Source organism: Alligator mississippiensis, chromosome 1, assembly GCF_030867095.1.
Source record: "Alligator mississippiensis isolate rAllMis1 chromosome 1, rAllMis1, whole genome shotgun sequence".
Taxonomy (NCBI): domain Eukaryota; kingdom Metazoa; phylum Chordata; order Crocodylia; family Alligatoridae; genus Alligator; species Alligator mississippiensis.
In genome coordinates this window covers 422,407,905-422,423,688 of record NC_081824.1, presented here as the reverse complement: position 1 = coordinate 422,423,688, position 15,784 = coordinate 422,407,905, and the positions used below count along the sequence as shown (strand labels likewise).

At 41.9% G+C, this 15,784-nt stretch overlaps 1 protein-coding gene across 9 annotated transcripts in view; it reads left to right on the top strand.

Moving 5' to 3' along the window:
- The window catches only part of NBEA (neurobeachin), an 882,854-nt gene that overhangs the window by 222,800 nt on the left and 644,270 nt on the right, over window positions 1-15,784 (top strand). For all 9 annotated transcript variants that reach the window (XM_019498256.2, XM_059716302.1, XM_059716129.1 and 6 more), the window contains exon 9: window positions 13,983-14,180. In XM_019498256.2, coding sequence (XP_019353801.2) covers window positions 13,983-14,180 — 198 coding nt within the window. The remainder of the gene's footprint in view (window positions 1-13,982; window positions 14,181-15,784) is intronic.

Here is a 15,784-nt window from a genome sequence, read left to right as displayed (position 1 = left end):
TCTTTGAAGAGAGAGACGATCTGTTCTTCCAGCGTCCCAAGAACGACAGGGGATGGTGTCAGCACAGGAGTTTTCTTCTTCTTCTTTCTTTCTCCTTTTCTTTCTCCCTGCTTCTTCTTCTTTCTTCTCTTTCAAGCACACACACTTACAGATTTTTATACCCTCAGTTCAGCTGCTTTGAAGCACCCTCAGTTCAGCTGCTTTGAAGCACCCTCAGTAGTGTAAATCATTGTCTTTTCTATTGACAAGGGGTTATCTGGTTTGGACCATCTCAGGAAACTGATTGATAATCAGGAAACATTTAAGATTAGGGAGTAACCCAAATACTTGGGAGCCAGCTTGAGATTCCTATGGATGGCAGATATCCTGATGGGATATCTCATGGTTTCTTCAGGAACAATAGATAGCTTGCAGCATCAAGATTTTGGATTTTTACTTGTGCACAAGCCTCAGCTTAGCATGACTTTTCCAGATTTTACTATAGTCTTTTAACAGATTTAAAGCAATTATTGGGGTGCTCATAACCTTTTGTGGAGAGGACTCCCACCAGTCATCTCGGGAAAGATACGACAACACCTGGGATTAGGGCTCCAGCAGGCTGGATGCTGTGATGAACCCTTAACCATTGTTCAAATGTTGCCCGTACCCCCTCGGACTCGGTCTCTTGCCTCAGCATTCCCTAACCCGGCAACCGAGTTTTAGTCAATCAAGTTTAAATAGGCCTCCCATAGTGGGACCGGGGAATGTACGGCCCGAGATGCCTATTAAACTTAGAGCTGTGTGTGTGTGTCTGGGGGGAGAAAAGTCCTTAGCAAATCTAGATTAGAACTGGTCTGATAAATGCTGAGCTGGGTGTGTTTGAACATGGGTTGATTAACATTGGAAGCACAGATTCCCCATCATGCAGTGCTCTCCTGCTTCTCTGGTCCCAGAATTCACTGCAGTCTCTGCTTCAGGCTTTCTGTTTTCCATCTCTCATGTAAATGAATGGTCATCTGGTTCCATCTCGGATGTAAATGAGACCTAGGGCAGTTGTTTCACTCTTATCACCCTTATCTGGTGAGGGTCTTAGGTGCGTCTCTCACTGCATCTTAATCAGTTTCGTTTATGTAGGGGGGGGGGTGAGTCCTTTGTGAGTCAGACAGACTGCATCCTATGCCAGGGTTGCTCAGGAATACAGAGCTGAGGCGTAACACCCCCCACTTGCCTGCCCACCTTCCCTCCCCCCACCCGTATTCTGCTTTCCCCAGTGATCCAGGTGCAGGGGGAGCCCCAGAGTTGCTCCTACCCTGCGTTACAGGGAGCTTTTGTGCAGAGAGTCTTGCTCAGCACCCTGCAGGTTCCTCCTTCCTTGCCTGTTTCCCTGCTCCAGGCCCATCTTGTCTTCTGGTTGGGAACAGACCTAGAAGGAGAAATCCACATGGTGCCCATAGCTGGTCCCTGCAGCATGGGGCAGAGGCAACTCTAGAGCTTCCCTGTGTTTGCTGTGAGGAGTTGCTGAGCAGGGAACTAAAGACCACTGCCCTCACAGCTGCTCGTCACAGCTCCCAGCTAGAGCACTCTGTTACTCTATTTTAAGATGAGGCTTTGTTTTCCCCACAATGAATGTGTGTGTGGGGGGATCTTCATCTTGAAATAGGATAAATACAATAAATTGTTATTTGTTGCTGTTTATGGTGATCAAGAAATTTTCAATGAATTCTTCATAGATCCCAGCTGCTCCCAGAAGAAGTGGCAGTCTGCTACTTCTCTTAACCTAAGTTTTACAACACTTTGCTGCAAATTCTCTAGGCTTTTTTCAGGTGCAGCCATATATAATAATGGCACGAAAGGACTCAAATTCTCACCTCTTCCCAAAAATGTTACAAGGAAGTGTGATATTTTAGGTCACTTGACATAACAAGCTGTTCTGTAAGTGAGGAAGCTTATCAAGTTCTCTAGCCAAAAACACACATTTCTAATGCGGCAAGCTAGTGTTCCTTATGGGACGTGTAGTAAGAAAGCAAGTCAAGGTTATTGCTATAGCAGGCTAGAAAACATGGTCAGATATTCTCAGCAGAGCTTATGATTCTGCGTGTGATATAGTAACATGCACTAGAAGCTCAGCATCCTGCAGGTTCCTCCTTCCTTGCCTGCCTGGATAGGCTGGATTGTTAATTTTGAGTGAGTTAATGACACCAAGTTGGGTGGAGTTGCAGGCACGCTGGAGGTCAGGGCTAAGATCCAGAGTGATCTGAAGAGCCTAGAAAAATGGTCCACAATCAACGAGGTAAGATTCAACAAGGACAAGTGCAAAGTAATTGGGTGTGCAAATACAGACTGGAATATAACTGGCTAGGCTGCAGTACTGCAGAGGAGAACCTGGAGATTACAGTGGACCATAAACTGTATATGACCTACCAGTGTGCTCTGATTGAAAAAACACCAAAAGCACACTAGGTTATTTTAACAGGAGTGTCATTTGCAAATCAAGGGAAGTAATTCTTCCGTTCCATAGTAGGAGTGGTGAGTCTTTACCTGGAGTACTGTGTCCAGTTTTTGGGCCCCAGTGACAGGTCGCCCTCCCCAGCGCCATCTTCCGGGTCATCTGCGCCTTTCGTGGGGTGCCCTTGAAGTCCTCCTGGACCTCTGCTGTCCCTCTCTAATCTCACCTGCCACGTCTTGATGGAATTAGTATGCGAGTGGGAGACTGCTGATTATATTGGGTATGTTGGGGTCTCTCTCATGATGGTCTGACCCCTTTTTTCTCTAGCTAGGCCTCTCCATCCAAACCCACCAAACAGGGTCAGACTCTGAGGCTCTAGTTCTTCCAGTGCCTGGAGGCTCTTGACCCCCTTTTCTGCTCCCTTCCAAGGCACGATACCCCCGGCCCAGAGGCACACGCGCCGGCCCCAAAGCCACAGGGGTCACAAGTTCAAAACCCGGGCATGACCCCACCTGTCCAAACAATAGAAAAATATACACTTGCACCCCCCCCCCCCCTTAGGTACTCCAGGCCTCCCTGGCTTTTTTAAGATCTTCCCAAAACAGTGCCCTTACTAGCACTCAGGCTCTCTGCAGCCCTGTTTCTCTCTGTACCTCACTGGCACCGGGGTCCGGGCCCCCCAAAAGCTGCGCCCTCACTGGCTTTGAGGATCCCACTCTGGAGTGGGTCCCTAAAATGAGGGCTCCACCAACCCCTAATAGCCTCACCCAAACCACTGGTCTTATTCTATCACTAAAAGAAAACAAATAAACAGTCCTGTCTGTGGGCAATATCGGCCACCAAAAAAAATGTGAATAAGGAAAGCGGTATGTCAGCTTACGGTTGCAGGTTTGTGTTTCAGCTCCCCACCATCAGCTCCAGTCCTTGCTGCAGTGCGGCTGTCGTCTCTCCAGGGCTTCTGTAGCTCCTCTCTTCCTGGCTTTGGGCTTTCCACCAAGCTTCTCCCTGGAGCTCTGAGATATACTCCTTCCCCCTTGTCTGCTGGCCTCTACTGCCATTTGACCCAGGGTTTTTATAGTCCTGCCTCTTCCGGTCAGCTGACTATCCGTCCCAGTTCCACAGTTAACCCCTTCCTCCCCAGCCCTCTGTGCCCAGAAGGTTCTGGCCTTGTAGGGGTGCACCTTCTTCCTCGTGACAGGGTTAGGGTTCCCTGTCACAGCCCCATACTTCAAAAAGGATGTGGACAGTTTGGGAGGAGGCCAGCAGAGAACAACAAAAATAAATAGGGGTCTGAGCAGCATGATTTATGAAGAAAGGCTGAAAGAATTAGGATTATTTAGTCTGGAGGAGAGAAGATTGAAGGCAGGGATTTGATAGCAATCTTCAAATACCTGAAGGGTGAAAAGATGTAGAGAGAGCAGTACTCTTCTGCTAAGGAGAGAAAAAATAGAATACAAAAGACAAGGGAAGGGGGGAGAGAGGGTTGGGGTAGGGAGTAGTGCTGGGAGAGACTAGCAAATAAACAGTAAACCCAAAGGAGTTACCAAAACTAACCAGGTAATGGGATAATAATTCAGAGTCCCTGTTTAAACCATACTTAACACAATTCACTCTTTGGATGCTTTCTTGTTCTGCTATTTCCATTCAGATTGTTTTTTTAAGAAGTTTGATGTCTGAAAACAGCTGCCTTCAGGTCAACAATGGAGTGTCCAAATGTTGAGGGAGGTTAAAGTGTTCTGCCACAGGCGTTAGAGAAGTTTGGGAACCTCCATTCTTGGAAATGTTCAAGACCAGGTTGGACAGATACTTGGTTGGAATGGTTTAGTCAGGGATGATCTTGCCTTGAGGAGGGGGCTAGACTAGATTATCTTGTGAGGTCCCTTCTAGCCCAGTTTTCTTATAATCCTAGGTGTTACATGTATGCCAGGAAATATGCCTTTCTTCTGGCACAAAAATCTAGTATGGATATTGAACTTTTTTGCACGCATAAGAAAACTGGCTTTTCTGGGAAAAAGTGATGGCACTGACAACCATAAACTTTCTGGAGAGAGACATTTTCTAGCACCACCTGCAATGCCTGTACACTTCTAGGAGCCGGAGGACCCCCACTACTTCCTAGTGCTCTGCTTTCACTCCCTTCCTCCAAGAGGGAGAGAGGAGTGCTGGCTCCCTGATGGCCCACCCAACAGTGACCTGTCAGGGAGTCCTGCTGGAACCCTACTGTGTGCTCTTTAACTGTGCCTGGACTATTCAGTGAATGGTGCTGATTTCTGTAGCTGCCTGAATGCTTTGGAGAGTCCCAGGACTATTCAGGTGGTGGTGCTAGTGCCTCTTTCCCCATGAACTGATCAACATCTTTTTGGTGTCTGCAAGGGGTAGGGGGAATTCCACTGCAGCTGAGTAGGGATCAACTGTTAAAAGTTCTTTTGTCCCATTATGTACTTTTCTACAACTACCTCTGCAGTTGTAGCAGTTCCTCCAGTCCCAATCTGGAGCTGCTTATGAGAAGCTCTGATTCCTTTTAGAGATTAATCTGGGGTGAATGTCTGTTTTGGGAAGCCAAATGTTTTCCTTTACTTCAAATCCGTGCATCATGAAAGTCCATCATGCAGACCTTCTACAAGGTCTGCATACAGGTCTCAGCATGGAAAGTTCTGGGTTGTCAAATAATTTGGGAAAGTACAGAGATCACTTTAGGACAGGGGTGTCAAACATCAGGCCATTCCAGCCCATAGAACAATATTATCTAGTTCATGGAGTTGTTGGGATTTCCCCATCTCCATCCTGTTTTCTTTATGTTAATTATTACTTCATTTACTATCTTAAAAATAGTTTAGACCTACTAATGTCTTGGGTACCACCACCACTTTGTCTCACTGGGGACCTTCCCTGCGATGTCTTAAGCATATCAGCTACAGCTAGTCATGGTGCAAGGAGTGACAGGAGCTAGGGATCTTAATGTGACCCCAGCTGCCAACTGGATCATAGTCTCACCCAGTTGTGGACCTGCCTGGAGAGGTTTGTGGAGGAGGCAATGTAGGCAAAATACATCAGTGATCTTAAGGGGAAACCCAACCAGGGCAGAATCTTCAATGTCACCTCAAAGAGGGATACCAGTAACTACTTCCTGCCTCGAGGCAACTTCAACAAGTTTGCAGACTGGCACTTCGTTTACTGGGTCTGCCTCAGTTGCCTCCCACTAAGTGGTGCCATCTACCATGGCCACCAAGATGAAAGATGCCAGAGATGTGGTTATGAGAATGAGACCCTGCCTCATGTCCTGTGTCACTGTAAACCCCAAGTGAGAGCATGGCAACTCTGCCACAATGCCATACACGACCAAGGTTATGGTCATCTAAAAGTCAATAGGGACAGTGGCCATAAACCACACTATCCCAGACTGATAGCCCACTACATCTGGGCATTATCATAACCAATTCTGAACTTGTGGATCACCACCCCCACTGATCGGTATGTATGACACATCCATTTAAGTGGTGTTGCCACCAGTGAAGATCAACAATGTTAAGAAGAACTGACTGTTCATTTTAGTATCCGTTAAAGGAACAACAACTCGGTTCTGTATTTGTAGCAGAATACTTTGGATTGCATGGGACAGGGAAAAGAGTTTGATGCTGAGAGGTTTGTGGCTCCGAGTTCCGATTGGAAAGGGAGAAATGGCAATATTGAAGACCTTGGCATTTTATTGGTTTGGATCTGAAGGCTGGTGTGTTTGGCTGTCACAGAGAGTCCTTGGTACTGAGCCCTTCCTTATATGGAGAAGCAAAAGAAGTTACACTTAATACAGTTGTGCTCTTGAGAGAGGAACATTCTGATGAGAGTCTGATGCTTGATCTTGCTGGTCTTTTCTTAATATTGGATCATTGTTGAATAGTCTTCTGTAGAGGGGATTTGCAAAGGCAGTCCATGATAAATAAAGACTGCATTCTCATAACATGGAATCTTTGAATGTACTGTATTTACAGAAATATGCTGTTCTTCTCTTGCTTTTTCTTAATAGTTAGAATGGAAGTTCTACCTGGGGCAAGGTGTGCTATTTGTTTCAGTAGAATCCCTTATTAGTTTTGTCGTGCGCTTGTGATATGAGTCTGCACATATGTTGACATAACATTGGTCATTGTATGTGTGAAGAACTGAAAGTAATGTAAGGTGGTTGTTTAATTAGCCAATATGTTAACTTTTTTTCTGACTGCACCAAGAAATGTATAAATATAATAGAAACATAATTGCCCTGAGTATATCTGATGAAAAATAAGATGTGAGGGTTTTAGGTTAATAAGGCTGAAACTTTATGATCTTAAGCAAACAACAACTCCTGTAATGTGGGGTCATTATTTTTACTTTGCTTGTTTTCACCTATCTGAGGAAGGCCACCATCAGTCCATTACTTCCTCGAAGTGGGTTCCAGGCCATTGCTTGGATTTTACTGCTCTCCCTTTGTATGAGGCTTAAAGGCCTGTGGAAGAGGACTGTTTCTTCACCATACTGGGCATTAGGAGTTTCAACCCCAAGTCAGGGCTGTTTAACTGATGGTTCATGGGCCACATGCAGAGTTAGTTTGAGGCTGCTGGGCTTCCACCCTGCTGCTGCTCATCGCATTGCTCCAGCAACAGGCTTTAGCTTTCTGCCCTACTTCAGGGTGGTGGGGTGCACCAGTGTGGCACAGCCCACAGAGCTGGGGAATAGTAACATAACTAAGAGGATGGGGGGAGCCAGGTCAGCAGCCTCAGGCACCACTTCTGTTGGGGGGTAAAAAATAGCTGCAACAGCAGCAGCAGTAGCTGATTGTGCCACTGTGATTGTCAGCTGGTGCTGTGAGGGGTTGTACAGCTGCCTGGCTCTGCCTCTGCCAGGGAAGCCCATGGTGTGGGGTATTGCACGAGATGGCACTGTTTAGTGTGGGGCATGTCACATACCCAACAAATACTTATTATTATTCTGACGACTACATTTTCAAAAGAATACAACTGCAGTGAATGTATTCTATTCTAGGTCTGTAGCAGCTGAGCAGGGCTTTCACCTGTTGTCAATAAACAACTCTCACACCCAGTAAATGTTTGTATCATCTCCCTCTTGTTAGCTGGTCTACATAGAGTAGGGGCAGGCAAAGTCTAGGTAGGGAGCTGCTCCAGGGCCAGGATCTTGCAGCAGTGACTGCAGTCTGCTGCCTGTATGACCCAGCTCTGGGCCATACTGTCACAATTGCAAGATCCCAGCCTGGAGCAGCTCCCTGCCCAGCTGTGCGACCTGCCAATGCTGCTGGTGCCAGTCTCCATGGAAACTGTAGACCTGTGCTGTTACGGCCCCACTGCTATTGGGGTCTCTATGGCAAATAGCTACAGCAACATGGGTAGGGTCTGCTGGGATATGGAGTTTGGCCACTAGCCAGATCTGCCATTTTGCCCACCCCTAATATAGCAGATGCCAATCTGTTACTGCCATTATTACATTGTTGGCTCAAGTGGTAGAGGTCTATGTTCTGGTTCTAATGATGCTGATAAACTATATGGACTCCAACATGGTTCATGTGATGGCATGTCAATTTTATTTCAATTTTCCTTAAAAAATCCTAGGAAATTGAATCTAAATAAGGAATTAAGCTGTGTACATTGTGAAGATAATCACTCAAAAGTTAAAACCAGTCTTAATTGATTTAGTGAGTAACATCCATATTATGTAAAAATGGGGGGAATGTAACTATTGAGGTGATTACAACAGTATCAAACTGCATGCATGCAAGGGGGCCAAATTTAATAGTTTTAATTCTGCCACATCCTAATTTTAAAGAATATAAAATCAAAGTTTCTGTTTGTTTTTTTTAGTATAGCTGTTATATATGTAGTATATATCACTTCTCTGAATCCACTTCCGTTTTTCAACAAAATGTTAATAATCCCTTAAATGTTACTTGCAAAGGAAATAAAAATGTGCCCTGTTTGCTGCTCTAGTTTTACAAAGAAGACCTGAAAAAATATTCCCTATGTTTTATCTCCTTTCAAAATACCCAGGTCTTAAGTTTTCCCTTTGTGATAGAAGACTGGAAAATTAGTGAGATAATCAGGTGACAATTACAAATGCTTGAGAATGGAAGCAGTTTTAGGCTGAGTGTTTAAACTAGTTTTGTTTTCTATTTAAAGAAAGTGATTATGAATGCTTGGGGGGGGGGAAGTGAGAGATTAAAAAAAAAAATCTCGTCTTTTCAATTGAGAGCTGAGAGCTGTTATTTCAATGTGTTTAGTTTTCTACCTAAAAGGAGAAGAATATATAAGAGACTGCAATTTTGACCAGAGGAAAAAAAATGATAAAGAAAAATAAATAAACACCATATTGCCTCAAAGTTCTATGCTGTTCAGTGCACGTAGCACAAATAGATTTTCATTCACTTGACAGTTCATTGTGAGTGCTTTTCCTAAGGTCCATACAAATACAGCCTGCATGTATTGTTTGCTTCCTAAATTAACTGCTTTTTGGTGGTTTGGATTCATTAATTAAAAAAACAAACAAAAATGAGATAACAAATATTAAGAGTAACCAAGCCTGAAGGGAAGGCCTTAAATTAGATACCTTCCCTTGGGAGTGCTGATCTGGCATCTTATATCCTCTTTTTCTCATGGATCTACTACCACCTAGGCTAAGTACAGACAGTCAAAAAGCCCGAGGCTGAATAGATCCAATCCTCTCAGGTTAGTCTAAGTTGTGTAGATTGAACTAATAAGCAAGTGAACAGACATTCATTTTTTATTTTGGAAATGCAGCCACATGCCTGCAGTGGCCCAAGCCAGAGGTCAGGGGGTGCTAGAGTATGCCTTCCTGCTCAGCTGGAGCAGATAGCTTGAACCAAGGCCAACCTGACCACCCTGTGAGGTGGAGGGATTGTGAGAGAGGTGCAAAGCATCCTGGGATGCTGGGGGACTGTGAGTTAACTTGATTCTGGAGGGGTCTGGGACAGAAGTTCAATAAACTGATTTAACATCATTCAGTTAAGTCTGATACGACATCCATCCAAGTTTATCTTAAACTGGTTTTGGCCATTTTGAAAGTAGTTTATGAACTCTGAATTTCTGTTGTGTTACAAATTTGAACTGGTTTCTGAGAAGATATACTGGTTTATGTGTAATTTTTGTCCCTAGCCCTAATATGCCAAAGAGGGGTAGTGGCTTGTCTGTCTGAATGAGTCGACTAGGTCCCATTTAATCTTTTCCCAGTAAGATAAACAGTTGCTAGAAGGTAGATATTTCAGTCATCCTATTCTATTCAGTTTTCTCTGTTAAAAAGTATATGTTCATAAATGCAATTAATTGAGGGGAGCTGAGAGGGGAGGGGTGTACTTAAAAGAGGTCAGTCATCTTAGTTCTGAAAGTGTCTCACTATTTAGATCATTTTTCATGATCTTTTTAAAGTTGACTTAGCTAACTTGGAGGGATAAATCAGATAGCATTTCCTGGTATAAGTATCATAAAGAAAGGGTCATACTGTGTGAATTTATTCAATATCTGCATTAGCTGTCTCACAAATCTGTGCCACTTACGCTACTACAAGACCAGTCATCAGGGTATTTCTGTGTGTGCATATAGTGATCTCTTCTCTCATGATACCAATCAGGTAGGTAACAAAGGATCACTGTGTGCATGCATTTATTCAGTCTTTTCCCTTCCCTTGATGATCCTGAGTGTGAATCTCAGGGGAGTTCCAGATTATAATAATTCCCTTTAGGTTTTGAAAGTAAAAGTTTCTTTTTTTTTCCTGTTTGTTTGCTGAAGTCTTGACACACGTAAGAGGAAACCTGAAGCTGTGTTTGTTTGGATTTCAGGCAGTGATCTGGAATATTAGGGAATGCACACATGCTCCAGGAGTGGGGTAGGAGGGTGCTTTAATTAGTGTCGCTCGAAGAGCCGCTTTTATTAAAGTGCCGGGAGTGTCTCGCGTATCAGTGTCCCTGTGCTGAAAAATGGCAGTCGAGGCACTTTAACTAAAGCTCATCAAATATCTGCTTTTCTGAAGTTATTGAACGAGCTTTAGGTAAAGCACCACCCGCCCCCCTCTCCCCCGCCACCATTTTTCAGCATGGGGATGCTGGTACACAAGATGTTGCCCTTTGTACTTTATTGAACTCTCTGGAAACTTACAGAACCAACAAGTGGTACAAATCTGTGTATAAAATGAATTTGTTTCAAACTAAATCTTTCTGAAATTCACAGTACTCATTTCTGCTCTAAACATTTATTAAACTCCAAACAAGTGTTTATGCAACTCAGTTAAAATGTGGTCCTTTCCCTCACTTATGCATCCTAAATAATTTCTTTTAGTCTCATTTTTCCTCAGTAGGTAACTCTTGTTTCATGGGGGGGGAGGGGGAGGGAGGTGAAATCCCTATTAAAATACCAAAAATTGAAAAGAAATTAGAAAGCTTATTTAAAAATATGACCTATGAATGCAGCACATCCTTATTCTTTTGAAGGCTCTCACATATGTATCTTTTCTACTTTTTCTGATATTTTTGAGCCTTGAGTTCTCTTGAAGTAATAGGTCAACGTGTTTGTTTAATAAGTTCAACATGATTTGATTTTTAGATGCCTCTTTCAAACATTCAAACGTTATGATAAACTTGATTTATCATCTACTTGAGCAGGATATGCATTTTATATCCTTAGTTTTATATACCCTCTTGGTTCTCATGGGGGATTTCAATCACCCTGACATCTGCTGGGAGGGCAATCCAGGAAGTTTTTGGAGAGCCAAAAACTTCTCATGAAGTTCAAAAATGACAAGTGCAAGGTCCTGCACTTAGAATAGAACAGTCCCGTGAACCAGTACAGCTGGGGTCTGACTAGCTGGGCAGCAGCTCTGCAGGAAAGGACCTTGGGTTTACAGTGGACAATAAGCTGAATAAGAGCCAGCAGTGTGCCCTTGTTGCCAAGAAGGTTAACAGCATACTGGGCTGCATTGGTAGGAATTTTGCCAACAGGCCAAGGGAAGTGGTTATTCCCCTCCATTCAGCACTGATAAGGCCACATCTGGAGTACTGTGTTCAGTTTTGGGCACCACTAGAGAAAGGACGTGGATAAATTGGAGAGAGTCCAGTGGAGGGTAACAAATATCATGAGGGAGCTAGGACACACGACTTTCGAAGAGAGGCTGAGGGAATTGGCCTTATGTAGTGTGGAGAAGAGGAGACTGAGAGGGGGTTTAATAGTAGCCTCAACTACCTGAAGGAGGGTTCCAAAGAGGACGGAGCTGGACTGTTCTCTGTAGTGGGAGATGACAGAACAAGGAGCGCTGGTCTCAAGTTGCAGCAAGGGAAGTTTAGGTTAGATGTTAGGAAGAATTTTCTCACTGGGCGAGTAGTTAACCCTGGAACAGGTTACCCAGAGAAGAGGTGGAAGCTCCATCTTTGGAGGTTTTTAGGAGCTGGCTAGACAAAGCCTTGGCTGGAATGATCTAGTTGGGGATGGTCCTGCTTTGAGCAGGGGTTGGACTAGATGACCTCCTGAGGTCCCTTTCAATCCTAATTTTCTCTGATTCTATATCTGAAGGACCCGGGTAAATATTGTCATTTACCTCTTAAGGACCAGGGTAAATTTTGTTATTTACCTCTTGTTTCAGTCTTTACAGCAATAAGAAGCTAATAAAATTAACTTGTTGAGTTATGTTACAAATATCTAACCAATCATCCAATTTTTACAGTGACAAAGTATCATGGACTTCTGCCTTGAAATTCTCTGCCATGCTTAAGCTAACAATTGCCAAACTGGCAGTGTGCAAAATAAAAAAATAAAAAAATCATATGAGCTTTTCCTCTGCAAGCAATATTTTTAAAGTTCTGCATTATAGAATTATTTGCTAAGTAGGAAAAAATTTCATGTGGTAAAATCATTAAATGCTTGTAGTCTAGTTTTTCTCATGTGCTGTAAAATTTTCAAAAATAGCAAAGAAGGGTTTAACTCTGTGTAATATAATGCTTTTAACTCTGGAATGGGTAAATGCAAGACTGATTTATCTGTACTTTTAAAGAAATTGTCACATTTTTAATATAATACATACTTTTTCATACCTCTTATGTAACACAAATTACGTATCTTTATAAGTTGGTCCTAGTTAGCAGCCTACTCTAGAAGCTAACTACAATGTATGGAAAATAACTGTAAATTGATGGCAAATGATATTGTGTGTGATATACAGTAGTGTTTCTATATCCAGTCTGGACAGCCCACTAGAATTTACTGATGTAATTACATACAAGATTGAGGTGTGGGGGTGATAATAACTGGGTGGCGGGGTGGGGTGGAAATTGAACAGAGCAAAAAGCAATGGAGAAGTTTCATGTTTTAAAATCAGTTGCACAGAAGACTTGAGCAATGTGAATTGTAATTATTCTTAGAAATGTATTATTTAAAATGAGTGGGGTTTTTTTACAAGAGAAATCCTAACTTTGAAATCAAAACTATAATATTTTAATAGTAATAATTTCTAACAACTTTGCATTACTTTTTATGAATACTGTGTTTTTCCACTGGTTGTCCTTTCGGAGCTGTCAAATAATTGTAACATGCTAAGCCAGTAAGCCAAGTAAAGCCGACAGCTTGTTGCAAAAAGTAATAAATGTATATCTTCATGCTTGGTCAACTTGGCAGTGTTGCCAGAAAATGCAGTTTTGGATCAAATATGAATCACAATAGATTTGATTAGTAATTTTCTGTCTAACGTTTGGAAATCATTACTTTGAAATATGGCATTTGCAATTTGATTCTATTTTTGATTGTTGTAAATATTTTTTTCACATCAGTAGCTTTTTGGAATATGTTAACTGCCTGTCAGCTAATAAATCATGGGGTACATGCTCTTTTAGAGAAAAACCCACTAAATCAAAATGGTTTTGGCAAAAGCCTCAGGAAATACGAATACATAATGTTTCCCATTAAAATGTTCTCTTTGGTCTTAATAGACAATAGTGTATAGGTAAAAAGTCAAAGAAGCAAGAATAAAAATGTGAAAATGTATTAAAATGTTTGAACATACATTTGCAAGATGTAAATAAGTAAGATTGCTTCTGATTTTTGGCAATTCCAATAAGTGTCACTGAACACAAATATTCTTTGTTTAATGCTGCCTGGTTATTTTCCATTGTTAGTGTTTTTAAATTTAAAAGACTCCATATATGATTAGGTCAAGTGATGTAATTTATGTTTAGGTAATTCAACTTACATTACCCTAACTGAAAATGTAGAATAATTTAAATGCCCCATGTTAGAGAATTCGTATATCTTGAATTATTGTTAATTGTGATCCATTTCTAAAGCAGAAGATAATTTTGCAAGCTGGTACATATTTAAGATATAATAAAGAATAAACTTTGCTAGTTAAAAAGGAACTGGTGCAATATTAGAATATTGTAAATACTTAACCTGTAGCTTTAAAGGTACTGAAACATTTGGGAAAATGTAGTTCTGTACTACTTGCTATGTATTCTCTCAAATGTGTTGTGATTCTTCTTTGTTTAAAATATATAATTGTCCACTTCCTTTTTTTTTTCCCCCAGAGTACATTCAAATTTAAATCTGAGAGTGACATTCACCTGGCTGAACACCACAAACAGGTTCTTTATGATGGGAAACTTGCAAGTAGTATTGCCTTTACTTACAATGCTAAGGCTACTGATGCTCAACTATGCCTTGAATCCTCACCAAAGGAAAACCCTTCAATTTTTGTACATTCCCCACATGCTCTTATGCTTCAGGTTTGTGTATATTGTTTTTCTTCTTTTTTGTCATGTATTTATTTATTAATCGAGCTTGCAACAGGGTAGACTATCAAAAGTTAATTGAAGGTCTGTTTCTGATTATCATATTTTCTTGCATAGACCATGGCCTGAAATACAATGTGCACCTTGTTTTTGAAAGTCAGAATGAAGGAAAAAATGATTTTTCCAGAGTGATAGCTTCATAAAGCAGGGACAGAGCCTAATCTTTAAGTCATTTACCTCCCTTTCCTTCTTAACTAATGCTGACACCCTAGCTGCTGCTAAAGTGTAGTCTCCATGGGGTGGATTTTTGATTTTGAGACCAGCTAAAGAGTCTCTGATGCTGTAAAATATAAGGTGAGAGACCAGGAGCAGCTAGTAGACAACAAAATTACCCTTGCTAGAACATCAATACCATTAAAAAGGCGCGGCAATTGTTAACACCTGTGGAATGAAGAACAGTGAACCATTAATTCAGTTGATGTCCTCAGCTGCTGTACTGTGGAGCAGGAATCAAAACAGGGTGCCTCTAACCTGGGCAGACCTTCCCCACGTAATACACACACCCCAGTTTTGAGGGGCTGATTTTAGGAGAGGTGTGCGTGTATGTTGTATATGAGAAAATATGGTAATAGTTTTAACTGTTGGTATGTATAGACTCCAGTAAGGGTCCACTAACCCTTTATTCCTGTTCTTGTTGAGGCTGTCCTTTTCTTCCTTTAACTCAGGGAATCTTGTATTGTCTGTGTGTTTTGCATATCTGCTTCATCATGGAGGACAAGTATTTTTATTTGTGTTGTCTATCTTTGGTTATAAAATTTACGGTTGTCAAACTCAAATAAGCTTTTGTGTCTTATTCCCTGCCAGCAGCAAGGGGTGGGGCATGCAGGCTGTGGGCCTTTCACTGGGCTGGACCAGCCATTTCTGGATCAAGTCCATGGGGCTTCTTGATATGGCTGCCAGAGCCACTGTGTTGGCACAACCAGCACTCAGAGAGTTAATACCACTGCTGCCCATCCCTCCCCACCTCTTTCCATGCTGACTGCTGCTGATTATAGTTGCCAGTGGTGATCAAAATCCAGAAATTTGGTGGTGAGTAAGGGGGAGAGTGAATGGAAGTGTTTAACCCCTGGGCACTGGCCCACAAGTACCATGGGCAAGATATGAAAGGGGGGCATTCAGTTTGCAAGAAACCCTGGAGGTTAAATGAATGATGAACACAATCTGGATCTTGACACTTCTGATACAGTCATTTCGTTTCTGATGAGATGTACTGCTTCGAAAAATACACACAGCAGCATTTTTGTCTCCAGAAGTCTTGTATGTTTTTATGCCAATTTTACAGAAATTCTCTGATATCTACTAAATCTATATTATTTATGATAATCAGGGATCCTGGTTTTCTCTGATTAAAAAAAAGATCCCCAATTTTTTGGTTAAAAAAAAGTAACCCCAAATCCACATTTTTCCAGGATAAAAATGAAACACCATATATATATTAGTGTTGTTTCATTTTAATCACGGAAAAATGTGGATTTTGGGTTACTTTTTTTAAACTGAAAATTGAGGATTTTTTTATCAAAGAAAACCAGGATCCCTGA